The sequence below is a fragment of the Girardinichthys multiradiatus genome, chromosome 18 (assembly GCF_021462225.1).
Source record: "Girardinichthys multiradiatus isolate DD_20200921_A chromosome 18, DD_fGirMul_XY1, whole genome shotgun sequence".
Classification (NCBI taxonomy): domain Eukaryota; kingdom Metazoa; phylum Chordata; class Actinopteri; order Cyprinodontiformes; family Goodeidae; genus Girardinichthys; species Girardinichthys multiradiatus.
The window spans coordinates 31,600,804-31,628,802 of NC_061810.1; the positions used below are offsets into that span (position 1 = coordinate 31,600,804).

At 40.0% G+C, this 27,999-nt stretch overlaps 2 protein-coding genes across 11 annotated transcripts; both read left to right on the forward strand.

Moving 5' to 3' along the window:
* The first annotated feature begins 10,880 nt into the window (after window positions 1–10,880).
* Window positions 10,881–17,672, forward strand: LOC124884224 (arfaptin-2-like). Of its 10 annotated transcripts, none has more exons than XM_047392002.1 (10): window positions 10,881–11,181; window positions 11,306–11,414; window positions 12,305–12,413; window positions 12,831–12,899; window positions 13,436–13,522; window positions 13,659–13,759; window positions 15,024–15,245; window positions 15,318–15,475; window positions 15,581–15,755; window positions 16,354–17,672. In XM_047392002.1, the coding sequence occupies exons 2-10, from the start codon at window positions 11,316–11,318 to the stop codon at window positions 16,507–16,509; spliced, it is 1,176 nt and encodes a 391-aa protein (XP_047247958.1). In that variant the 5' UTR covers window positions 10,881–11,181; window positions 11,306–11,315; the 3' UTR covers window positions 16,510–17,672. The 10 variants fall into 10 exon arrangements, with proteins under 10 accessions (XP_047247958.1, XP_047247957.1, XP_047247956.1 ...); XM_047392001.1 differs by having other exon boundaries at window positions 10,881–11,131; XM_047392000.1 differs by having other exon boundaries at window positions 10,881–11,105.
* Window positions 17,673–17,815: 143 nt separating this feature from the next.
* LOC124884222 (FH2 domain-containing protein 1-like) lies at window positions 17,816–27,990 on the forward strand. Its single transcript, XM_047391999.1, has 12 exons — window positions 17,816–19,620; window positions 20,091–20,480; window positions 21,302–21,363; window positions 21,997–22,099; window positions 22,204–22,289; window positions 23,306–23,406; window positions 23,504–23,574; window positions 23,663–23,770; window positions 24,735–24,805; window positions 24,890–25,007; window positions 25,098–25,262; window positions 25,345–27,990. Exons 2-12 carry the CDS (start codon window positions 20,130–20,132, stop codon window positions 26,623–26,625), a joined length of 2,517 nt encoding a protein of 838 aa, XP_047247955.1. The 5' UTR covers window positions 17,816–19,620; window positions 20,091–20,129; the 3' UTR covers window positions 26,626–27,990.
* The last annotated feature ends 9 nt before the right edge of the window (window positions 27,991–27,999 follow it).

Genomic DNA, 27,999 nt, shown 5'->3' on the forward strand with positions numbered 1-27,999 from the left:
TGATTGACTGTTTTTGAATGGTATTTAAGACACCATAAAAAAATCACTTCCATACACTCTCATATAAGAATTGTGAAACATTATTAATACTAATGGAGTTTGTATGCAAGCTGCATTGTTTTCTATTGTTTTCTTCTTAGTTTTACTATCCCTTTCCAGAGCCTTTTATTTTTTGCTATAAAGCAGATGACTGTGAGAAGATGAGGTTCACTCCCCACATCTGGAAGCATGCTTAATGATCACTGAAAAATAAGATGAACTATTTTCTAAAATGACACAGGGAGGGGTAGACTGCCTTTTGGGTTTCACGCTCCCCCCTCAGATTTTGTACCCTGCCTTTGTGACAGGCAGTCTGGTTTCAGAGGAGACCTCGCCTGAGCTCTTTAAAGTTTAATTTGGCCCTGTTCTAAATTTATAGCCAACAGTAAACTTACTTTCTCCTGCGTGAGAAATTAATGCTTCTATCCAAGGGTGAAAATAAAGGTTTACTGCACAGCCCCAACCACTCCCTTGTTGAAATATCTAGCTGTTGTAAAGTTACATCTGTGATGTGTAACAGTTTAGCATGCTTAATCATGAGATAATTTGCCATTCAACTCTGGCTTAATTATTCTTAATTGCAACTTGCAATCTTTTGCACTGCTGATATATAGGCGCAATCTTTCCTTTGTTTCTGCTCTGATCAGCAAAACAGCTGCTTTTATTTTTTTCAATATCTCAAAAACAGAATACTTATGGAGTTCAAAGGTATCTATACTAAAAGATACTAAGTTAGTCAGTGCTTTAAAAGCTTTGGGTAAAACATGTTATTTCAATGATATGCTTACTGAACTGCAGTAATTAAAAAAAAGAGTTCAGAAATCCCAGTGGCATCTAGCCTTGGGAAAATTGTTTGGTTCTATGATTTCTCTTTATATCGTTCAAGTAAATTCTTGATGGATGATCTGTTTTGACAAATACACTGCTTAAAAAAATAATGGGAACATTTAAACAACACAATATAACTCCAAGTAAATCAAGCTTCTATGAAATCAAACTCTCCACTTAGGGAGCAACACTGATTGACAATCAATTTCACAGCTGTTGTGCAAATGAAATAGACAACAGGGGGACATCTTTGGCGATTAGCAAGAAGCACTCAATAAAGGAGTGGTTCTGCAGGTGGGGACCACAGACCACTTCTCAGTACCTAAGCTTTCTGGCTGATGTTTTGGTCACTTTTGAATGTTGGTGGTGCTTTCACACTCGTGGTAGCATGAGACGGACTCTACAACCCACACAAGTGGCTCAGGTAGTGCAGCTCATCCAGGATGGCACATCAATGTGAGCTGTGGCAAGAAGGTTTGCTGTGTCTGTCAGCGTAGTGTCCAGAGCCTTGAGGCGCTACCAGGAGACAGGCCAGTACACCAGGAGACGTGGAGGAGACCGTAGGAGGGCAACAACCCAGCAGCAGGACCGCTACCTCCACCTTTATGCTAAGAGGAACAGAATGAGCACTGCCAGATCCCTGCAAAATGACCTCCAGCAGGCCACAAATGTGCATGTGTCTGCACAAACAGTTAGAAACTGACTCCATGAGGATGGTATGAGGGCCCGATGTCCACAAATGGGGGTTGTGCTCACAGCCCAACACCGTGCAGGACGCTTGGCATTTGCCAGAGAACATCAGGATTGGCAAATTCACCACTGGTGCCCTGTGCTCTTCACAGATGAAAGCAGGTTCACACTGAGCACATGTGACAGACGTGACAGAGTCTGGAGACAGTGTGGAGAGCGATCTGCTGCAACATCCTTCAGCATGACCGGTTTGGCAGTGGGTCAATAATGGTGTGGGGTGGCATTTCTTTGGAGGGCCCCATGGCCCTCCATGTGCTTGCCAGAGATGAGATCCTCAGACCCCTTGTGAGACCATATGCTGGTATGGTTGGCCCTGGGTTCCTCCTAATGCAGGACAATGTTAGACCTTGTGTGGCTGGAGTGCATCAGCAGTACCTGCAAGATGAAGACATTGAAGATTTGGACTGGCCCGCCCGTTCCCCAGACCTGAATCCGATTGAGCACATCTGGGAACCAACATTTAAAACAAATGTTTACATACACTGCATAAAACATTACTTTTTCTCCTCATTGTCTCGCCTCGTCGTCTTCTGCTTTTCCGGGACCGGGTCGCAGGGGCAGCAGACTCAGCAGAGATGCTCAGACGTCCCTCTCCCCAGATACCTCCTCCAGCTCCTCCGGGGGGAGCCCAAGGCGTTACCGGGCCAGCCGAGAGACATAGTCCCTCCAGCGTGTCCTGGGCTGTCCCCTGGGCCTCCTCCCGGTGGGACATGCCTGGAACACCTCCCGAGGAAGGCGTCCAGGAGGCATCCGGTTTAATACCCGAGCCACCTCAACTGGCTCCTCTCGATGTGGAGGAGCAGCTGCTCTACTCCGAGCCCCTCCCGGATGGCCGAGCTCCTCACCCTATCTCTAAGGGAGTGCCCAGCCACCCTACGGAGGAAGCTCATTTCAGCCGCTTGTATCCGGGATCTCGTTCTTTTGGTCATGACCCAAAATTCATGGCTATAGGTGAGGGTAGGAACGTAGACCGAGCGGTAAATCGAGAGCTTCCCTTTTTGGCTCAGCTATCTCTTCACCACAACGGACCGGCACTGCGCCCCCATTACTGCGGCCGCCGCACCGATCCGTCTGTCGATCTCCCGCTTCATTCTTCCCTCACTCGTGAACAAGACCCCAAGATACTTAAACTCCTCCACTTGAGGCAGGAACTCCCCTCCAACCTGAAGAGGACAAGCCACCCTTTTCCGGTCGAGAACCATGGCCTCGGACTTGGAGGAGCTGATCTTCATCCCAGCTGCTTCACACTCGGCTGCGAACCGCCACAGCGCATGCTGTAGGTCTTGGCTAGAGGAGGCCAGCAGGACCACATCCTCTGCAAAAAGAACAGACGAAATCCACTGGTCCCCAAACCAGACCCCCTCCGGCCCTTGGGTGCGCCTAGAAATCCTGTCCATAAAAGTTATGAACAGGACCGGTGACAAAGGGCAGCCCTGCCGGAGTCCAACATGCACCGGGAACAGGTCCGATGAACAGGCTTCTCCTCATTGTCTGGCATTAAATCAAGCAAATCTTTTCCTGCTTTACATCAATTCAGAATTTCAAAACTGTATTTGCTAAATGGCAGGATAATGAGAGAGAGATTTATTTTTTATTGTCTTCAATTTCAGAAGTTGAGAGACATTTTATTGGTAGAATCATTTTTTAAACTGTATGGCTTAAGTCAAACATTTCGGGTTTCCTTCCACAAACCTCTCACGATACATTGTTTGAACAGCTTTTGAGCTCAGCCCCCAACTTTTTAAAATACTGCTAGAACTTTGTGATGGACTCTCCAAAACAGGAACTGTTGTCCCTAAGCCACTTATTAGCTGATTTATTGTTATGCTTAAGCTCATTGTGTATTCGGAAGACTCATTTGTGCCCAAACTTTAACTTCCTGAGACATTTGCACAGAATGAGCTTTCCTCATTATGCCATCTATTTTATGAAGTGTGCCATACCCTCAACCAGCAAAAGATACAAACAAAATGATGCTTCCACCTTCGCACTTTACAGTCACATCTCAGGCTTGCAAGCTTCACCCTTATTCTTACAGATGTAAGACTTATCATTCGGGCAAGACTACATAAAATGTCTCTAATTATTAAAGTCCTTTTCTCTGAGTGCATTTGAAAACTATTTTTTTCATGTTCGTTTTGGAGTAATTGCTTTTTGCTTACACCTGTTAGAATAGATAAAAGTGGCTTCAGGCATCTGAAAATTGTGACCAAGGATTACACCAGGCTTGGTTAGGTTCACAATTCTCTTCCTTATATCTTGGTCAATTTCTATTGACTTCCCTTAATGTTACATATGAAAGCAGTGTCTTGGATGTCCCACATTGTTTAAAAGCACAAAACAAATTAAAATAAAAAATAATAGAGAACATCTAAATTTGAAGAAAGTAATAATAAAAAAAATACTATTATATATTAAAATAGATAATGGCATTTAGCAAATTGACAACCTGTCCATGGTTTACCCCGCCTCCCGTCCATAGGCTGCTGGAGATAGGCACCAGCTTCCCTGCAACCCACTATGGAAGAAGCAGTATAGAAAAATGAATGACTAACTGATTTAGCATATTGAAATAATTTTAGTAATATGAACTGATAAATGTCACAGGGAGAAAAGGAAAAAATGTTTATGTGTTACTTTTAGATAGCATATATAAATATCTCATGTGTTGGTGCCTTTTTTTGTTTTTCAATCCCAAGCCAAGCCAAGTCAAGCCAACTTTATTTATAAACACTTTAAAAAAAACAGCACAGCTGACCAAAGTGCTGAACAAATATATACAGCATAGAGGATAAACACATAAAATAAGTTACAAACAACTAGAGTAATATAAAAACACGTACAAATATGATAAACAACTTGAATAAAACATAATATAATTTTCTGCCACAGAAAAAGCTCTGTCCCCTCTCTGAGCTTCCGCCGAGTCCTTGGCACGTCCAGGAGAAGCTGGTCCGCTGACCTGAGTGAGTGGGAAGGGCAATGCACTTGCAGAAGCTGAGAGGTAGGGTGGGGCCAGACCATTAAAAGATTTAAAAACAAATAAAAGAATCTTAAAATGAACCCTAAACTGAACAGGCAACCAGTGCAATGAGGCTAAAACAGGAGTTATGTGCTCTCTTTCGTGTACCAGTTAAAAGGCGGGCAGCGGCATTCTGCACTAGCTGGAGACAAAACAGGGCTGTCTGCGATACCACAAAATACAGAGAGTTGCAGTAGTTGAGGCGTGTTGTGATAAAAGTGTTGATCACTGTTTTAAAAGAATATATTTCACCTTTGCCAGTTGTCTCAGTTGATAAAAGCTGGATTTCACCACTGGGCCGATCTGCCTGTCAAGATTAAAATTACTATCCGTTTTTACCCCAAGACTGTCGATAATGGGTTTTATATACTGGTTCAGAGGGCCAAGCTCTATGGTTGACGACCCAGTGAAAACTCCAGGACTAAAAAACAAAACTTCTGTCTTTAAAATTAAGGAAGGTAAGTCATCCAGAGTCTTACTTCCTCAAGGCACTCTAGTGATTGTGCAGAGTAGGTTCCCTCATTTTTCAGGGGAACATAAATCTGGCAGTCATCAGCATAAAGATGGAAGGCACAACTGTGCTTCCTGAAAATAGAGTCCAGGGGAAGGAGGTATAATGAAAACATCAGAAGCCCAAGAACTGAGCCTTGCGGGACCCCGCAACAGAAGGAAGCAGAAGATGATTTAAAATCTCCTAAGCCAACACAGAAAGCCCTTTCAGACAGGTAGGACCTAAACCATTCAAAGGCAGTCCCTCGAATACTGATGAGGTGCTCTAAGCATGAGATTAAGATGCTGTGATCCACAGTGTCAAACGCAGCTGTCAAATCCAATAAAACCAGGATCAGTAGCTAAAAGAATCTCGTTAAAAACCCTGAGCAGTGCAGATTGTGTGTTGTGCAGGGAGTTAAAGCCAGACTGAAAAACCTCAGGAATGTAATGCAGTTAAAAAAAACCATCAACCGTACATAGACGATTTTCTCCAAAATTTTTGAAAGAAAGTGCAGCTTGGAGATCGGTCTAAAATCTGACAATACAGTTGCATCTAGGCTCGGCTTTAATCAGAGGCTGTACTATGGCATGTTTCCAATCGTTTATAAAAACACCCGAGAACAAACTATTGCAAATAACATCAACAAGAGGAGGCCCCAAAGTAGAAATTACTTCTTTAAAAAACCTTGGTGAGAGCACATCCATGGGAGAACCAGAGGGCTTAAGATGATCGATACTCTCCCAAATAGTTAAAGGTCACCAGCTCAAACTGGTGAAAAACAGAGCAAGAGACTATGACTGGTGTGGAAAATATAGGAGGGGATACCATCTGTGCCCGAGCATTTGCCGCCTTGTCCCCAAAAAAAGTGTAAAAACTCTTCACAGTCTAATCCCAGCATTAGCTTCTCTGCTTCATTCATGCACACATATGCAAGTGGCTCAACTGAAAGCATAATCAGTTGTGTTTCTATACATCTGACTTATATAACTGACATAGAAGGGAAATATCATTTTGAAATTGTTAGTTTACTTTCCTATGAACCAAGGCCTACATGGTCAATAGTATTCAAAGTCTAGTAGTAAGCTGTCCCACTAAAGAGCTGAAGTGCTGGGAATATGTGGTGACATGTACATGTATGTCAAAACCAGATACTTTTGACCAAAATATTGCAGTGGTATTATCTAATACATGTCTGGCAAACTGACCGACAGAAATGTTATCTTACACAATCTTATCATGCTACTGTCATGTTGGTCATGTCTGAGACCATTGTGAAGGCAACACATACAGACACCAAAGACAGGGTGGACAGGCAGGTGAGTAACAATGGATGGTTGTAAAGGGTTGCTCACAGCATGAGTCAGGGGAGCAGCCCGAGGAGGGGTGAGAAGATTCAGAGAGAAAGTCTTGAGGTGACTTCTTCAATGAGAGTTCTGAGAGGCAGAGCACTGGAATCCAGGAACAGAGCACGAACTGTAAAACTTGTTTCCTGGAGAGAAGACAACAAAGAAGTAAGCATAAAACATCAAAGAAAGCAGGAGCTGAGAAGAAGTAGGCCTGATTACCACTCATGGAGCACAACAATATGACATCTGCCTCAGGGAATCCGCTCCTCTATAACCTCCTCCTGATTAGTCTTGACCAGCTCCAGCTGTGAGGAAACACCTGCTGGTCACACCCTGCAATCAGAGGAGGTAGAGACATACACACACTAACCTGTACACAGCCCTGTGGAGAGCTGACAGCTACCTTGACAAAATATTCTTTTATTTCAGTTTTAGTTGGAGCAGAGAAGAATGGAACCAAAACCTTTGTTGGTTTAATGCTGATAAAACTAAGGATGTGACACATAGGACACAACCTCACAACTTAACCATCAAACGACTAAAGTAGAAGTGAAACAAAACGATCTTATAAAATGAAGACAGAAGTCAAAACATCAGCTGCACCTTCCAGGGGACCCTGAGCAACTGAGTTCCTGTGGAGCACTGAGGCAGCACCACCAACATGATCTGCAAAGTGACTAGGAATTTGGTGAGAATAGTCTAAATATTGTTGTCTTTACTGAATCCTAAACAGCAATTTGGAGAAAAAATATTTTTGCTTTGAGTGGAAAAGTTCTACTTCACTTACTAAGTAAATTCATCAATTTACCTGAACCTTTTGTGAGCTTTATCTTTTGTTTGATCAACATCAAGTATTTGACGTCAGCAGGTACTTCATGAAGCACTGACTTCTTGGAAACACAAAGGAACACGTTGCATTTTATGCAACTTGCAAAGGTTTTGCTTTTACAAGATAAAACAGAAACAATCAGAAACAAAACATTTGTAAACAATGTGCTTATCATTCTGTTTTACTTAAAATGTTCTCCAGCTGTGGTACAAGTGCCACTGGCAATACTTGGGTTGCTATTAGTGGTAAGAAGACAGTTTGGTATCAACAGTTTACAATGTAAACACAAAACTAAGTTTCTGAGATGTAGAGCTCATAAGCCACAGCCAAAGCCGAGTGTTGTTGTTGAAGCAAAAACGATCATTGAGACAGAAATAGAGCAGCAAACATTTTGAGAAATTTGTTAAAATGAAGAAGACAACACTAAACCAATTAGGAGAGCTGGTGGCTAATGTTTGCCCTTAAAAACAAATCATGGATCTAGTAATAACCAGTTCATTCATGTTCCATTTACAAATTGGAAAACCTAGTGGGAAATGCTAACTGCTGTACTCAGTGATAAAGTACTACTATTATCAATATGAGCTAACAGGAATGTGTTTCATTGCATCTTATTTAGCCAACCACTAAAGGAACATGCTCAGTAACAGCAGCCATGCAGTAATATACATGAGAGAAAAAATTTAATGAGATGCAAACTGTCAGAACTACACATAAACTGTTTGTTATAGTAGCTATCTCTTTGTTTGAAACACGTGGCAGAAATTTTCAAATTTCGAAAATCTCAAATTTTCCCACATGGAATATATTCTTTAGAAGACTTTCTAGTGGGATTTACTGAGGTGGTACAGGTTACAAAACATTGGATCCAATTATCCAAAACCCCTGGAACAGAGGCAACTACTTTGCAGAAGGGGTGATTATAAATCAATTACAATTCCTTTCCAATCAAAGGTGTACTTGTCTGGGTTTATACACTAAATGCACGTTAAGGTCAGAATTTTCAATATAATATAAGATCTTTTCTTTACATAGTTTTGTCCAGGTTTCAAATAATCCTATTTTTTTATTTTTAATCTTTGAGTAAACAGTTGTTAATGCTTAATATGGTGTGGATCCACTTTTCTGCTCTTCCTGTTACCGAGCAGTCCGAGAATCTTACACCATGCAAAAAGACTGCTGAATTGTCAGGAAAATCATGAGTAACAATGAAACAAACTGACAAAAACAAACAGGGCCAATGATTTGAAGTTGAAAGCAGTTAACGGCAATATCCTTAGGCCTTTCATAACTTGCAATCAGTCCAACAGTAAGGAGGCAGCAACGGTGGGTCAGCTCATCCTCAGCCACCTCTGCACTTGGACCCGCGAGAGTTTGCCTGCAGGCCCTACCTCAGAGAGGACGCTGCCACCTACCTGCTGCAGCGGGCGCTCACCCACCTAGAGACCGCTGTGAGAGTTATGTACTTTGACTTCCAGCGCTTTCAACACCATCAGACCGGTGCTGCTACGAGGGAAGCTGGAGGACGTGGGAGTGGATGGACTCCTTGCTGCCTGAACCATTGATTACCCTGACTGACCGGCTACAGTATGTGAGGCTGTGCAGCCTGGAATCAGAGGTGGTTGTCTGCAGCACTGGGGTGCCGCAGGGTACTGTCCTTTCCCCATTCCTTTTCACCCTTTACATAGCAGACTTACGCCTACAACAAGGACAGCTGTCATCTTCAGACGTTCTCTGATGAATCAGCCGTTGTCTGCTATGTGTCTGAAAGGAACAAGCTAGAGTACTGGTCGGTCATTATGGTCTTTGTGGACTGGTGTGAGTGCAACCATCTGTGCTTGAACACCAGTAAGACGAAGGAGATGTTGATAGACTTCAAGATAAGGACACCACCTCACACACCAGTGAACATCCAGGGGGAGAACCTTGAGACAGTTGACAGTTTTAAGTACCCTGGAGTTCACATCAACAATAAACTGGACCGGTCCCATAACACCAATGCCCCATACAAGAAGGGCCAGAGTTGCCTCCACCTTCTGAGGAGATTGAGTTCCTTCAGGGTGTGCAGGCCTTTGCTCAGGACTTTGTATGACTCTGTGGTAGCCTGTGGACAGGGGGAGACTGAACAAGCTGGTTAGGAGCCCTGTCCTGGGCTGCCCACTTGACTCTTTGGAAGTGGTGGGTGAGAGGAGGATGTTAGCCAAGCTCACATCCATCATGGACATATTCTCTCACCCACTGCACCGGACTATAGAGGAGCGGGGCAGCTCCTTCAGTGGCCGACTGAGACACCCTCAGTACAGGATGGAGCGCTACCGCAGTTTCTTCATCGCCACCTGCTGTCCGACTGTTCAATTCTACTGTATAATAAGTCGTGTAATAACCTCTGTATTTGTAAATACCTGCAGTCATTGTCACGTTAGAACAATAACATCCACTACTTATTGTACACAAGTTGTTTTGTTTTATTTTATTTTATTCTATTATTACTACTTGTTTTTGCACATCTACCTTGTTCTTCTTTGATTGCACATTTTTTCAGAACTATCTGCACTCTACTTGTGTGTTGCTATGAGATTTTGTAACAAGTAAATTTCTCCATTGTGAGATCAATAAAGTATATCTTAACTTAACTTATTTTATCATTCGAATGCTTAATAAAATTAGAGGTGATAGCACAACAGAATCATATAAATCTGCAAGTCTTTGACGTGCTCATTTGTTGATTAGGTCCGAAACAATAACACAGCATCCTCCCTCGTGTGGCTTTTTTTGGCTTTGATCTTACAATTGCAGTTGTTATTTCTTTTCTCAAAGATGTGTTCTCAAACAAGCAATTTTAAGCGTTTGTGAAAAGAAAGTGACTTAGAAGAAAAGAGTATCAAGGACGATCAACCATAGCAAAATTATCAGTGTGTAGGTGTGTATTTGAGCATGTATCTGCATGAGGGAGGGTTCTCTGTTTAGAGATTAATTACAGAAAAACCTCCACATTTGGAAACCATGTGCAATTCCCATGCATCCCTGATTAGAACAAATGGGGCAAATAATATAAAGTGTGATTAGTTTACTACTAAGCCTATCTTCAGGCAGTTCACATCTCAAAACAAACGGCTATTACTGGAGATATTGTCATCAGAACTAGGAGGAGCAAACTTGATTTTAAAGGCTTAATTAAATATAATTTACTAGTCGATAGACCCCATAGAAAATGTAGCTGACATTTTTCAAATTATCTATGAACTTATAGTGACATCTAGTGGATCGTTATATAACTGCAACTGATGCAAACCCTGCATGGCTACGTCAACACTACTACGTGGAAGATGGAGCGAGGGGATGGAGGAGCTCGTAGGGGATGCTGTGTTAAGCTTATTACATTTCACAATAAGAGCATCTGATTGATTTTACCAATCCCACCCTCTTGTTTTGCAAAGCATGACATGCATAACAGCGTAAACTACGATTTTATTCCATATTTTATGCTTCTACATGTTTTACACAAGATGCATGTTTAAATAAATCAAATAAATAAAATGGAGACCTTTATTTGGAAGGGATTTCATCAAAGCCGCTAGCTGGGTAGATGCAGGGATTTTGTGTCTGAATTAAATGGCTGCTGAGAGAAAATCATGTGAACGATTTTGGATTAATAATGTTTGCTCCCGGCGATAATACGCTAATAACAATGTCGCACTTCTGTTAAATTCATTTGACATTTTTTTATTTTTTTTTTCCCCTCTCCGTTGAACTACGATCTTTTTCGAAAGAGTGGATTTGCCTTGTCGACACACAGCGGTGAGGATTGGAGGCTAGCTTGTCAGGTAGCAGGCAGTAGGCAGCCACATCAACACCGCTGCTCCCAGTCACGCACGTTAGCATCTGTGTTATTTAGCTACTGTTTTTTTTTTTTTTTTTTTTGTGTGGATTTAAAGAGCTTTAAGCTAAACTTTTGCCAAAGTAAAAGCATTTCATCATCTTGTGTTGGTGTCTTGTAGAGATTTTATCATGGCAGACAATATCATGAGCAAGGCTGCTACCATGGAGATCCCCATTAATAGCAATGGAGATACAGGGACTCTGACTGAGGATGACAGCCTGGAGCAGGTCAGACAAGTTTTATTCCACCTCGCTGAAAGCTTCTTGACATTTTTATACATGATGGCACTATGAGGGGATTTTTTTTTTTTTTTTTTTTTTGATCAGCTTGTTACCTGGCTTTGTATTTAGGTTTTAAACTGTCAAGGCCAAATGTTAGCTCAACCAAGCAAAGGCCTGCATCTGTTGAAAGTATTAATATTCCACTTTCATGATAAGCACTTGCCAAATAACATGGGCACGATTGAGTAAAAACAACATATTTCTGTCACTCAACAGGTAGTTGCGACTGAGTTTAGGTCAGCTTGGATCATACAATTTCATTTTACTAAAATTATAGCCGCAATGTTTCTTTTCTGTGGCTAAAGCCACTTTTCAAATGGCACACCTTTTGCAATAATAGCAAGTATTTCTATAGCATTTATATTGTAATGACATCATCATGTACCTGGACGTCACCTGTAAGAGTGTTTTGAAGTAGTGCCGGGGCAAAATAAGCTCAGCCCGGGACCAATGTGTACCTCCAAAAACCCACTGGAGTAAATAGAAAATGTCAAACTTGGAGAACATAAAAGTAGGTTTGTGAACTCAAGGAGGACATCTTATGCCTTTTCTGCTCGTACGCACCTGATGATCATTTTGGGGTTTTTGGTGACTGAAGACAACAAAAAACTGAACATACAAACGAATCTTGCGCGAATAAAACATAGGATGGATCATGCTTACACTACTGTGAAACAAAATAATAATAATGTTGTCTTTTATTTTCCATCAACAGAACTCGGTTTACTAATGGCACACAACCCAGTTCATAAAATAATGAAAAGATGCGAATATACTTCTGTTGTCTGCCCTGTAAACCCTATGTATGGTTATTTTTTGGGATGTAAATCCCTTAGGATCTGCAGCAGGTGATGGTGTCTGGACCCAACCTGAATGAAACCAGTATTGTCTCAGGGGGCTACGGAGGACCCGCCGGGGGCATCATTCCTACAAGCTCCATCAAAGGTATTGTTAGCAGATCATACTGTCATTCTCAACATGCCCTAATGTCTTTTCTTCAAAGTGAACACTCTTTTAAAAGCTCAAATTTGTAGATACACTGAGTTACCATTTCATAGCTCGATGTTAAAAAAAATGACTATATATGTACCATTCCAGGAGAGACATGGCTTTTAAGTATCACACTGTCTTATCCACTGTCTGTTTTCACTCTGTTGTCAGCTGCAGGCTGCTCTGAGCTTTGCCAGAGATCTGTCAGTGTTGTTGAATGCCTTTTAAGCAACTCAAGTAGCTCAATAATGTAATGTACCTTTAGGAAGCCATAGCAGAGCTAGAACGTTTCCTCCTAGTATGCTATTGTGCCTCTAAGGAACTCATGACCTCTAAGCTGTTGGTTCATGTTCCAAACATCATATTCCATAGGGCCTGCAGTTTGCTACAACCCAGAGTATCTGGACAGAAGACGAGCCCCTGCACCAGGACTAGGTGGCTGTGTGTTCTGACAGTTTTTTTGTTTTTAACCTTTATAAGTTGAGATTTATAACCTTCTTCAAGATGATTTATTTTTGTATTGCTTGACTAAGAACTGTATGCAACCATGCTTGTATCTACTTGACTCACAGCATTAGCAAAAGGGAATGTCTTGGCAGCTTTCAGAATTGGGGATGCACTAACATGATATTATGGTTTTGTCGCTTAAAATGTTGACTTCATGTCCAGTTTACCCCTGTGGGCTGTAAAATGAGCTTTGGGTGACTAGGTTGTTGTTACTCTGCACCTTCATTGTAACCCTAAAATTGTGCATTGTCTTATTTTCTTGAAGGAATTTTATTTTGCATGAGAAACCTGCATCGTGGACTGTTTTGTCTTCCAAACCACAAAATAACAGCATCATCACAAAACCCCACATTTTTTTAATTAGGTTTCCATGTCTTCCTTCAGCTTGATATTTCACTATCATCTCTTCTTCCTCGTTTTCTGTGACCTTTTCTCATTCCTGCTTTTCATCGGTACCATGCTCATTTCAGACATTCGCCTGAAATCCAGGGGTGTTAACTTGCCTAACAGTAATGCTTCAGCCAGTCGACTTGCCCATCACACAAACCAGCATCCAGGTATCACTAACGTTATCACCAAGTGTCCTCACCCATTGTCATAATCCATGTAATAAACCATCACCCTGAAAGGTTTCCTCATGTCCGGTGTATACTACTTTCTTTTTTGTCCCCCCTTTTTTTGTTTTCTTTGTAGGGTCATTGAATCATAACACTAATTCAACCGAAGAAGTTTCTCGTGGTGTAGCGGTGGAGAAACTGGACACTGTAAAGAAATGGGGCATTAATACATACAAGGTAATTTCAACTGTGTATTTATGTGTGTTTTAATTTAATTTGTTACATACTACTACATAGATTAATGTCACTTTGCTCGCTATTTGGCCCAATAGTTGTAAAATTAGTTGGAAGCTTACCTTTTGAAATCATTGGTTCCTAAATAATGTGTATTGGATAGCATATATGACCTTATCCAGCATGACTAAACCAGGCTACATTATGTTTGTAGGACTTAAAGTGACTTAAGAATTGGGTACGTCTTAATAAATTACAATTTTATTGAAAAGTTAGTTAATTTCAGTAATTCCATTGAAAAAGTAAACCCAAAGTTTCTCAGAAAGTTAGAATATTACATAAGAGTATTAGAAAAGATCAGCCTGTGGTTCTGGTAAGGCTTAAATAAGCCCAGTTTGCCTAAATAGCAGCCTATAACTCATCTGCACTGTTTGGTTCAGCTTGCTCTCATCTTCCCCATGACAGTACCCCATAAAGAAACGATGGATATAGGCCGGTCAAGCACAGTGATAGCCTGCTCATTAAAGCTGGCGTTGGTACTTTTTGCAGTGTGAGCAGGTGTGAAGTCCACTTGGAAAATGAAACCAGCATCTTCATTAAGCTTGTAGGAGAAGGAAGCATGAAGTGCTCTAAAATCTTGCAGACAGCTGAACTGACTTTGGATTTGATAAAACACAGTGGACCAACACCAGCTGATGGGATGGCTCATATCGCCACTGAAGGTCGGAAACTTCACATTGGACCTCATCAGAGATAAACCTTAATTCTGTACACTCTTGGACCTTGATTTCCAAATGAACGTAAAGTTTAGTTTCATCAAAAGAGGCCATTGGACTGCTCTTTCCGTCTTTCTCTGTAGCTCAGGTAAGAAACGTCTGACGTCGTCTCTGGTTCAGGTGTGGTTTAACTCAAGGAATGCGACAGCTGAAGCTCATGTGCTGGTTCCATCTGTGTGTGGTGACTCTTTAACCACTGATTCCAGCCACAACCGCAAATATATTACTCTGTGTGCAGTGAGTCTGTATGAGTTTCACTTTTTAAAGGGAATTACTGAAATAAATGTAACTTTTTGATAAGTTTCTAATTTACTGAAATTGCCCCTGGAGCAGGAATATTTGCTGAGCAAAGACTTAAAGCTCATCGTACATGTTGTTTGGAATAAACGTTTGGAAACACTTTTGTGCCTTCCGAATATTTCTTTAGTTTTTTCGCAACACTGTATGCTGGCTTCGATATAGTTTTTGTTAAATCTTTGTGGTATTGTCAGTGTACAAAGCAGTTGTTCTCGGAGAAGTTCGGCAGAGGTTCCCGAACGGTGGACTTGGAACTGGAAGCCCAGATCGACGTTTTGAGGGACACAAAGATCAAATATGAAAACATTTTAAGACTGGCGACAGCACTCATCACTCACTTCCAAAGCATGGTGCAAACGCAGCAGGCTCTCGGAGACACTTTCACAGACCTGAGTCAGAAGTCCCCTGAGTTACAGGTACACTCCTGACAAAATGTCCACGTGGCATGGTGTCAAACAGATGGGTAACATTTGTGTGTTTCCCTGCAGGATGAATTTGGCTATAATGCAGAAACACAAAAGCTGCTGTGCAAGAATGGCGAGGCTTTGCTCGGTGCCATCAATTTCTTCGTGTCCAGCATTAACACCTTGGTCAATAAAACAATGGAGGATACTCTGATGACAATCAGACAGTATGAAAATGCAAGGTAAAACCTGATACCTTAAGAGTTTAGTAACATTACTAAAATGTATGTTAGGTTATGGCTTGGACAAAGTTTTTACTGTTTCTGTTCCAAATTTCATGTGTGAAGACTTGAATTTGACGCCTATCGCTCTGATCTGGAGGAGTTAAGCTTGGGTCCAAGGGATGCCGCTGCTGTGGTTCGCATCGAGATGGCTCAGCAGGAATACCAGATCTACAGAGAGAAATACGAACGGCTTCGTAGTGATGTCTCCATCAAACTTAAATTTCTGGAGGAAAATAAGGTTTGATTTACAAATTTATGCATCTTCCACCTTGTTTTTTTTCTGTTGAAAACCCCAGTTATCAAAGAACGCAAATTCTCAATGTGTAAAGTTATTTTTAAGAAGATTTGTCAAATGAATGCAAGTTGGATAGTCTCAACATTTAATGACTTTGGGCTACATCAATTTCCATTTTGATTTATTATTATTTCAATTCAAAAAAAGCTTTTGTTCTGCCTTAAAAATATTCTATGCTTAATCCTTAAAAAGTCTTTGAATAGGATTACGATCATACTTATGTAAGCATGGAGTCATTAGAAGCTGGCCATGCCTTAGTGCTGACTCCATGACATCACTGTTGGATGTGGTTACACATACGCAGGGATCACACCCAAACTTTGAGCTCGCTGATGTTTGATGTGGTCCCTGACATGAAACTATCACAAAGCTTCAAACCAAGGAGAAGAATAAGGCGCTGCTTTTCAATGTCTATTGGAAATTAGTTTGCCGTAATCTTTCTGAATATTAAAAGTACAGCCCAGTGTGTGAATTTTTAAATGATCTCTTTTCCATCTTGTTTGCATTAAGATAATTTTCCTGTTTTTGTTTTTTTCTTTAGGTGAAGGTGATGCACAAGCAGCTGCTTCTCTTCCATAATGCAATCTCAGCTTACTTTGCTGGCAACCAGCAGCAGTTGGAACAAACTCTTATACAGTTCAATGTAAAGTTAAAGCCTCCAGGGTCAGACAAGCCATCCTGGCTGGAGGAACAGTAATGGGCGCACAAGGTTCACTTGCTTCTTGACATTTTCGGTGACACCACTGATGAGTGGTTAGAGGGATTAAAGTTAATTGTTTAAAGGAGGTTATTGTAGAATCTGTAGGATCACGATATAAACCCTTTGTAATGTTTTTTAGTATCATTTATGGCATAGATGGAAATATTCTTCTTTTGTTACATCACAAACTCTTATTTTGCTATTCTTTGCTATATTTAGCGCAATCATTTACCTACCTGTCACCTATTTGTGTATAAGATTGTGGTCTAGTATAGAGGTTCCCTTGGGCAGTTTTGCACATTCTTTTAATTTTGCCTAAAGATACATTAACATGTCAGTGTATATTTGAGAAATTCCAAAAGTTGGAACAGAACACTGAGAAAGTGTACATAATGTTAGGACATATCATCCATAATGGTATTTATTTTCTAAACCACGTTCTTCACCTTTTAAAATATTTTATGTCCAAGATATCAGGATATAGAACATTTCTCCGAATTAACCTACTGTTTCTACTGTCACTTTGTTAAAAGTACCTTTCTGAAGAACGGTCTTACAGTGAACTTATATCGGGAATATAATGATGTTTTTGTTTTGATCTGAAAAACAATCATAATCACTTTGGTCTTTTTAACTTTGGTTATCCCCAGATCTAGTATGTTGTAATGAGTGCAGCACCACTACAGGCTTATGTGTTTGCTTTCTTTTTGCTATTCCAGAGTTCACACACATAAATCTTCTCCTTTTAATATAATGTTTTCCTGTACTCTGCATAAGTGCATATTTTTGATCCTTTAATAATAAATGCGTAGATCTGAGTTAGACTAAAAAAGATCAAAATCCAGTGTCAGCCAAGTTGAGTGTGGTAAGAACAGGAGGTGCCTGTGTGAAGCTATGAACAGGCTGCCAAATTTATTCTTAAAGTCTCAAACCCTAAAACTCAAACAGTAAACACTTAATACCAAATGCACTTTAGAATAAATGTAAAGGTCAGTGTCCCTTCCAAGACAGAATGTACAAAGTAGCTTTTTCATATTTTGTTATTTATTCACTGGTTTGTAACATGTCAGTGTGTAACACTGAGGGTTCTTCAAGGTTGTAGTCGATTGGTTGTTTTCCCTCCTGCATTTCCAATAAAGCGCTGGATGTTAGAAGTTTCATGAACTGTGTGGTTAACCTCAGTATATTATTGTTGTCACATTCAAAGAACTGTTCAGACCTAAAACCTTGTTATATGTATATGATGTGGTTTCTATGAATATTTAATATTCAGTAAATGATATCATCATGACTTCTAGGTCTATTCATTCATTCCATCAACTGGTAATGGGATTGTTTGCATAAACGGAATGCATTTCCCCATAACTAGTGTGGCTGTTTTTATGGTGATATGAGTAGACTGAAGAAGCACTCTATCGTTGTTATGTTTTGCTTATTGAATAGCTAGTAAAACTAACCAAAGCACTAATAGAAAAAATAATAATTTTACCAAGATGTTATATGCTCATTTTTTATTTTACCCAGTAAATGTATTTGGGTCCCAGAGAGTGGAAATGCATATTGGTCACGTTCAAAAGCCATTTTTTAAAACACCCATTCCTAACTGAATCTTTTTAAAGAAGAATTTCTCCACATTGCTGTGGAGGAATTGTGGCCCACTCTGCTTTCCAGAATCTTTCTACTTTAGCCACATTGTAGAGGTTTTTAAGAGCATGGCACAGCATCTCAGTTTGATTTAAGTTGACTGAATTTGACAAGACCACTCCAACACCTGCATTTATTATTATTTTGTGAACAGTTCAGTAATGGCCTTAATGGTGTATTTGTGTGCACTGTGCTGCTGCTTAACCCAAGGGTGTGTAAGGTCACAGATTGCTGGCCAGACATTCTCCTTCCCGATTCCCTGGGTAAGGAAGAGGATGGATGGTTCCATCAGTCACAAGTCATCCAGGTCCTGAAGCAGTAAAACAGCCCCAGACCATCAACATACCACCAAGTAAGTTGTTTTACTGTCAATATGGTAAGGTTAGTCTGAAATACTGTTATAAGTGATGTAATAATGCCAATCTAAAATGGTCCACTTCTGTTTTGTCAGTGTGCAAAATATTTTCCCCAGGGTGTTCTCTCTTGGATGCCATTTTTGCCTTAACTCTTATTGTTAAAGCATAAACACAGAACTGATACCAGTCTGCCATTATGTAGGTGTTCTGGGTTCTTTTGTGACATGGGTAAATTTTCAGTGACCTCTTGGAGTAATTTTGGTAAGCCGGTTCACCGCTGTTCCAAGGCATCTGTGGATAATGGTGCTCATTGTGGTTCTTTGTCAAACGTTACTGACTTTGTTTCTCATTTGTTCTTAAATTTCTATAGACCGGTGTATGTGTTGCTTTTTAAGATCCGTAAGCCTACTTCATGTCAGATAGGTACTCTATAATGTATTTCTTCAAAGGTAAATCAGATCTGAGTGTGGATAAGGAACTTAAACTCAGCTTTCCAAAAAATGTAGTTACCCAAATGCATTAACTGTGATTAACATTTGTTTTCCTGCCACTGTTTACTAGAACTGAGATCGTCTCCGTGTGAGTCCATCACCATGTTTAACCCCTGAACAGTAAGCAGAACAGAAAAGAAAGGAGGAGAGTGAGAATTAAAAGAAGAATAAAATAGAAAAATGGCTAAGAAGAAATTAGTCGTTACACAGCCTGTGACTTATTTTACCTGGACTGGGCGTAATCGTTCAAAAATTCACAAAATCAATAGGAATTCAGATAGGACACTTATCAGGCAGTCTTTGAATCCAGCGATCTGCTCACATGAATTTTGGCTGTTGGACAGAGAAAATAGTGCGGCCACAGACTCTGGCCAACATGCCAAAAACAGCAACGACTTCGGTCTAAACGCCGAACTTCCCGGACTATCTCGTGTTGGGAAGGCGTGGAATATCATGGAAACAAGTGACCTACCCGGGCGTGTCGTCAAACCCGCAGTGAATTTCGACACTCACGCCTCGGCTCTGCTATTTCCAGGTTAATGTAACTGTGTTCTGTAGGTTTCAACAGAAGGACCATAAGGAAGGATAATGGAGCTGCTTCTAATAGGCTTTTACATGTAAGTTGTTTATTTTATTTTTTTAATTCCTTACTGAAGAAAGTTTACGATTGTTGTCAGTTTAAGGTAATATAGAAGAGAAAACCCTCAAGTCTGTAAACGTTTGTTGATTTTTTTTTTTCTTGAATAAAAAACTGATTTCTAGTCTATTTGACGCATGATCATGTGTTGGGTAGACCTTGTTTGTTCCCCATCAAAAAAACAAAAAAAAACAAAACAAAAAAAAAAACATGTTAATAAGAGAATGACCTGTGGATTCAGGCTCTGGCGCAGACTACAGAAAAAGTATGACCTTTTTCATGCTTCAGGACCTCATTGAGAAGATTTATTTGAATTAAAATAAAACTGTTGCAGTGATTTGTGTTTTTATTATCCATATCTACTCTATATTCAGTTTCACTGTTTCACTTCAAGTCTTAAAATAAAGTGTACCTTCTATACAAGCTAACATCCTGCATGTGTTAAACTAGGATCTTGAATGTTCCCTAAACCTGCTGAGAACCTCGAAGATGAGACCAGCAAATCCTCCTGCTCCTCCACCTCCTCCTCCTCCTCTACCACCACCACCTCCCCCACCACCACCTCCAGCTTCTGGACTTCCCCAGCATGGAGGTGGCCTCATGGACTGGGGAGACCGCCGGCGGTCCAGGATGCGCAATTTTAACTGGGAAACTCTTCCTAAACATAGTGTGATAGGAAAGCACAACATCTGGACAGCAGATAAGACCAATGGGCAGTATGAGCTGGACACTGATCACATGGAGGAGTTGTTTAGCCACAACAATGGTCAGCCACATCCAAAGGGCCTGAACCGCTCAAGTGTAAGGGGGCAGCTACCTTCTGGCTCTGGAGGAGAGATGGTGAGTTTAGCCAGACAGTGTCCTGTTTCTCATTTAGAAACTTGAGCTCAAGGCGTTGAAGCAATAGATTGAAATGTCGGTAGTTTTGCAGTGTCATATTAAGATATGAAAACTTGTTCTTTTGACCTGGATTGATCGCCCCCCCCCCCCACCCCGCTTGCATGCGAGATAAACAGAAAACATTCTGACAAATTCTTACTGACTGTTGTGCTTCAAACTGTTTATTAGGAAGTGATCGCTTGTTTAGCTTCTTATAACGCGGGGATTTCTAATACCCTTTAACTGTTTCTATGAACTGAAGTAATTGCACTGATAATAATAATGTTTTACCACAACTGTGTTGGAAACAGTAATGTATGTTTGGAACATTTTGTATAAGGATCACTCAGTACAAGGGTGGAGTCTCACTATTGATCATGTTTGCCAAAGGAAGGCATAATTGTTTCCTCAGAGAACAGTAGAACCTATAAAGGGGCTCCTTATACCTTAAATGTCCTCTACTATATTATAAGTAATAGAATGAATTTGAAGGATTCCAGTTTTTTCGTATAAAGTAGGTTGAAACATGTTTTACTTGGCCTTCTGTAGCTTTTTGGAATTGGACCTTAAGTAAATACGTTGCTGTTTCAAAATACAAGGCTATCTTTACTCAGACTGTTCGATACAAACAACTCAAAGAAACCATAACCTTTGGAATCAGCTGTCTTTTTTTGGAACGCCGAAAGTATGTGATAAAAGAAGATGCTTCTCAAGCTAATAGTGAAACTATCTTAACAACTGATGCTGATTTTAGCCATGTCTTGGTCTCTTTCCATTTCCAGGTTACTATCCTCAGCTCCAAGAGGAGCATGAACATTGGAATATTCCTGAAGCAGTTCAAGCGGTGAGTCAGAGGTTATGCTTTTAGGGTGTAAGTGTTTTTGCACAACGATTTCTTCATATTGAAGTGTGGAACAACACATGATGAGCCAGATAGATTTGTGCGGGACATGGCTACATGATGCTAACAAGCCTTTGGAAGACAACATGCCCAGACAGGTCTGATCTATGCTGTAATCTTACTGCGGTATTCAGTTCAATACAGATCAGTAACTGAAAAGTCTTGTAAATGTATTGTCTGAGGCTGTTTGGGAAACACAACAGACCCAACAGGAAATAGAAGTATACCATCCTGTAAAACTGGCCGGCCACTCTACGGCAGTGCAAACAGAACACGTGGAAGGCATGTTACTGTGTCTAGTATCACTATTTACTTCTCCAAAAGCATGTTTTTATTAGAATAATCCATTATTTTTAAGTCCTCTACAGCAGTATGATTGAAATCGTGCTTTTGCAAATGATTTTGAACAGGCAGAGGCTTGTAGATGACGGTAACTGAACTTTTTCCAAACATACAAAAGGATGGTCTTAACATGGACTTACAGCTCATGATTTACAGGCCGACACAAGCATTAATTACATTATGATTGATGACTAGTGAACTGGGCCCTTCCCATATCTCCGCCTCCATCCACAGGCCTGTAAAGGATCTGATTCAAGACATTCAGTCAGGAAATGGGCTCAGTTTTGGCACAGGAAAGCTGCGGGAGATGTGCAAGTTGCTGCCAGATGAAGCAGAGGTATTTCATTCCATTTCTTATTTTAATTGTTTTCATTAAATGTTTACAGTATTAATAAAAGTTTAAAGGTTTTAAGATTTGCACTTTATTTTTCAACAATTCAGATGAAGCAGTTGGTGGGTTTCAAAGGCGACCCGAAGGCCCTTCCTGAAGCTGATCTTTTTATGCTAATGCTAATAAAGATGCCCAGGTAAGCAGTCCAGAAATACCTCTATGAATAGGTCATTTTAATTTTAGGTAGCCTGATGTACAGTGCCTTTTAAAAGTGTTGATACACCTTGATATTTTTTCACTTAGACCAACACAATTAGTTCATGATTGAGAAGTGAAAGCAAACTTTTCAAATTTCTTTTATAAATGAAAACCTGAAATGCCTGACATGCATTCGTATTCAGCCCCCTTTGACTCAATACTTTGCAAAACAACCTTTTGCTGCAAATTATAACTTGAAATCTTTTGCTGTATTGGCTAATTTTGTCCAGTCTTTTTCCAAAATCATTCAGACTTGGTTAAGTTTGGGTAAAGAGGATCTATTAACAGTAATTTTCAAGATCTGCTACAGATTCTCAATAGGATTTAGGTTCGAACCTTGACCTTGTTTTCATTCTGGATTGTCTTGTATTTAGCTCCATCCTTCTTTCTGTCACATGTGAGCAGCTTCCCTCTCCCCTCTAAAAGAAAGCATGCCCGCACCATGATGCGGCCACCACCATGTTTTATCGTAGGGATAGGGTGTTTGTGGTTATCTACACTGTTAGTTTTCACCACTCAGTGTTGTACAAGTTGACCTAAAAGTTCAGTCCATCTGACCAGTGAACCTTCCACTTGTTTGCTGCATGCCTACATGCAAATAGGACTTCTTTTGCCTTTTTATGCGTTATTTTTTGCCACTCCTCGATAAAGGCAGGCTAATAGTTTTCCTGTCAACATATTCTTCCACACGAGCTGTGAATTGCAAATGCTCACCATACTTTTCATGTTTTTTATTTTTATTTTATTTTATTTTTTTTACAAAACCATGCACCATTTTCATTTCACTTCATAATTATTCACTACTTTGTGTTGGTCGGTCACAGACAATGCTATTAGAAATAGAAATAGAATAAATAGAAGTGTGTTGCTGTAATGTGACAAAATGAGCAAAAGTGCAGGGAATCTGAAAACTGTCAATGCTGGCTAAATATTGTTTTATGTGTGGTCTGTTAGTTATGAAGAGCGTCTGAGCTGCTTGGTGCTGAAGGAGGAATTATTCGCTCTCATGAATGAAATAAGAGAATTCATTGGTACTCTGACATCAGCTGGGAAAGGTATGGTTGTTTGAATTAGTTTCACCATAAACAAGACTGATAATGTAGAACTGGAAACCCTTGAGTTTCACTGCTAACACTATATTTCTTCTTTTAGAGCTGTTGGAGTGTGATAATCTACATTCTGTCATTCACTTGGTGCTGAAAACAGGAAATTACATGAATGCTGTAAGCACTTAATTTGCACTGTGGAGTTATTGGAGAATTTTCCTTTGTGGTTTGCATCATTGATCTGAAGATATGTGTTTATTCACAGGGTGGCTATGCAGGCAGTGCAGTCGGCTTCCGTATGTCATCTCTCCTGAAGTTGGCGGATACCAAAGCAAACAAACCTGGAATGAATCTTATGCATTACGTTGTGATGGCAAGTACTTTTTATTTAGTTTGTTTGACTTTAGGGCTGCACAGTGGAGCAGTTGTTAGCAATATTTTGGTTCTTTATGGGTACTCCAGCTTCCTCGCACAGTTCAAAAACAAGATTGTTGGGTTAGTTGGCTAGTCTAAATTGCCTGTATATTTGTCCAGGATGTACCTTGTCTCTCATTTAATAACTGGTGGAGATAAGCACCAGCCACCTCATGACACTGTGAGGACAAGCAGGTATAGACCATGGATAGAAGGATGAATGATTAATTGTAATTTGAAGTCCTGTTTCTTTATCTAAGTTTACATTCATTATTACCTTGTTAGTATGGCATTGACAATCTTTTGCCTAAAGAACTACATGGGATAGATTGACATGATAGCATCTCAGACTTGCTGCATATCTATCAGCTGTGCATCTATGGTACAAATCTCCAGTATGTGCTTTCTTAAACTGAGATCTGGTGACTGTGGAGGCCATGAACTCCTTATCTTGTTCAAAAAAACATTTGGAGAATATCTGAGCTAGCATTAATCTGCTAGAAGTAGATGTCTTGTTTAAAAAAAAATGTGCATACCTTGATTGTAACCAGTTGTTATTTGGACTATTTGATAATTTTCCTTTTTCGGACCATTCTGTATAAACTTAAAAGATTTGTTTTCAGTGTGAAAATCCCAATTGATCAGCAATTTTTGAAATACTCAGACCAGCCAGTCTGACACCAACAACCATGGCACGTTCAAAGCCACTTAAATCCACATTATTCCTCATTCCGATGCTTAGTTTGAACTTCAGGAAGTCATCTCTTCACCATGTCTAGAGGTCTAAATACATTAAGTTACTACAATGAGATTGTCTGATTTATTACTTATCTTTGCAAACAATTGACCAAATGTACCTACTGAAGTGTGACTGAATTTGAGAACAAATGAGATTCCTAAGCTGACTTATTTCTTTACCACAGCAAGCACAGAAGGTCGATGTGGCGCTGCTTAAATTCCCAGAACAACTCAAACACATTGAAGCTGCAGCAAGGTAAATCTAAAGAAAATAATCTGTTTTCCCTTTTTATTTGCAATGTAGTCAGAATGTTGCTGAATAGTTTTAACATTCTTTTAGGATAACTAAAGGTGACATTGAAGCTGAGATTGAAAGACAGAAGAAGAAGGTACAAGTCGCCAAAGCAGACACCTTGAAACAGGAAGAACTAAAGGCGCAGATGGAGGATTTTCTGAAGGTAAGCGTTGCCTTCAGCAGTGGTACATTTGTGTAATTCTGATTAAAATAATGAGTCTGTTTTCTAATGACTTATTTGGACTCGATTTAGGAAGCGGATGTTTGTTTGGAAGAAATAGAGACTGATTTTGAGGAACTGCAGGCTGTAAGTGACTCTGTGTCTGAGTACTTCTGTGAAGACCCCACGACTTTTAGACTGGAGGAATGTTGTTCCATCTTTCAATCTTTCTGCCAAAGGTTTATCCGGGCTATGCAGGTAAATCTACATGCTGATATGTCTATTATCTTAATAACAAAAAATCTTGCTTTGATTCATTAACATGGAGATTTTTCTGCAGGAAAACAAGGCCAGAGAGATGGCCGAGATAAAACGGAAACACATCGATAGATTACAGAGTGCAGCCAAGCGCCGGTCCACTGCGACCTGTTCAAGTAGAGACAAGGAAATGGAGGGTATTGCATTAGAGTATGTTCTGCAGAACGTTCTAACTGATCGCGTCTCTAGGAGGAGATCAGGAAAGTCTTCATCAAACAATGGAAGCCCCACAAGAGGGAGCCCAGTTAATGGGAGCCTGTCAGAGATCAGTTCTCAGAAAAACCTTCCAACTGGAACTATGAACCACAGGAACACTTTCAGAGAAAATAACCAGTTCAAAAAAGAGTGGAATTCTGCAACTGAACTCACACAGAACTTCTCACAAAAGCAAGCACAGTCACATGTTGAAGACAATAACTCAAAGAACATGGCTACTTATGAAGAAAAGAGAAAAATGTTCAAAAGAGAGTATTTTCAGGACTTAACGAGCCAATCCAAAGCAACTCCCAGCCCTCTGCCCACAATTAGGTCTTTCTCTGCCACCAGTGATGATGATGAGGAGGAAGATTTACAAGACAATAATGAGGAAGAGGCTCAGAAGTTGCGTGAAGCCTCTAAAAAGGTTTTGCAGTACCAGAACAGTCGTGGAAGTACCTCCTCTGTGGATCACTCTCTGGAAAACCAGAAATCCCCTCCTGCCAGAAAGAACATGGCTCGTCAGCTCACCTTTGATGAAGAAACGCAAAGGTATCCTGGAGACCCAACAGATGAGGATTTGATTCGGTTTTTGATTGGCCCTCAGTCCTCCACAAAACGCAACCTTGGCCGCCGCAACACCCTTCCTACTAATGTTTCTAAAACTCAGGGAGAGGAAGAAAATCTGCAGCCTCAGGCTACAGCTGGAAGTCCAGATCATCCGGCACAAATCAAAGAACCCCAGCCAGGACAGGATGTTGGACACACACCTTCAAAACCAGCTTTTGATTTCACTGACACTTCTATCAAGATAAAGCAATCTCATAGTCTGGATCAGAGCTCTCCATCTGCGGAAAAGAAAAGTAAACCAAATGGTTCTTCAGGCCTGTTGTCAGAAGGAGGGCTTCAGGAAAACCAAGAACAAAAGTCAATGGAGTACACAGACAGCCACCAACAGACTATTGTTGAAAACATTCTCCCCAGGAGTGTGTGGTTTAAGACTGAAACCTCTGGATCTTTTTTCAGCTTTTTAAGACGCCTTGGAGATATAAGCAAATCACCCAACAGCAAAGAAACCACTCCAAAGGGCTCAGATTCCAGTGTGTAGGCTATAAAAATATTCATAAATGATGAATATAAACGTAATTTATGTGTTACCTAATCAGAGATAAATATAATGATTAATTACTCGTTAGGTCATAACAGTTTAGCATTTTTATTTTTGAATTTGATAGAAGGTTTAAGATATGAAGAAAGTTGTGAATAATTGTTTGGCGAATGTTTTATTAAAAGAAGGTATTTTGCATGTTTTACCACTAGATGGCGAGAGTTGACACTAAGTAAGTTGTAGAGGCTTTGAGACTTTGCAGGCAGTTTGTAAGTTGTTGATTGCTAAAAGAAAGACACACATATTGTAAGACTTTTCCATTTATTAAAAAAAAAAATCTTTGAACATATTTACATTCAATCACACGTTGAATAAATTAGGAAATCTTACATTGTGTGTACTTAGTCTGGATTAAACCAAACAGAAAGTACAGAGGAAGTGCTGAGAGTGTTAAGGTTAGAATTCAGAAAAGAAAATGTGTTAACATTTCTATTTGTTTATTTTTTCTGTAGTGTTTAAACGTAATGTAAGTTTGTTTACAGTTAATTTAACATAGTGCAATGATTTGTATTTGTAAGCTCTGATTCCTCTGATTCCCAGCCTTGTTGCTGTTGAAGCTCAGCAGAGTGGCAGACGCTTGTCGCTGCTCTCAGTCACGCTGAATTCAGCTATTGTTTTTACGTGAAATGGGTCAGTGTTACAAAGGCTGCCTGTATTTGAGGCGAGCTGAATGAGGGGCAGTATTCGTCAAAGAGAAGAATGTCGAATCTAACTTGAGAAGATATGTTTCATATTGTTAAAAACAAAACACTTTAATGGAAATAATATAAGAGAACCTGTGATCCTACAGCACAGCTAAATACACCTCCATTGTCCACCTTTAATTTGGAGAAGAGGCAAAAGGTAGCATATGAGTTCCTAAGGTGTCTTCAACTTTTGTAAACTCTTGCAACGTGACTAAGATTATCCAACTGGTTTCACGCTTCATTTGCCTGTCCCACTTATGAGCAACTACGATGTAATGAGAATGAGCTAATATTTGTAATAGAATATTAAAATGACTGAGATGTATTCACTTTCAAATGACAAAGAACATTGTGAATTAGGTTGTGTAGTGTCAGTTTCTTTGTAGCACTATCAGTATGTAGGAAGAAATAAATTCAGTAAATAAGATTAGTATGCATATATAAAAAGCAGTGGTGTGTAGTGTCCCACTAAGTGTATTTATGTATATTTACAATCACAAATTCCATATGGATTTGTACAACCTTAACTCAAAATTTTAGTATAGTTATTTAATACTAAGTATAATATGTGATAATTTTTTTTCCAATTGTGTTTGATTTATTAAAAATATGAAAATGATTGGTCATA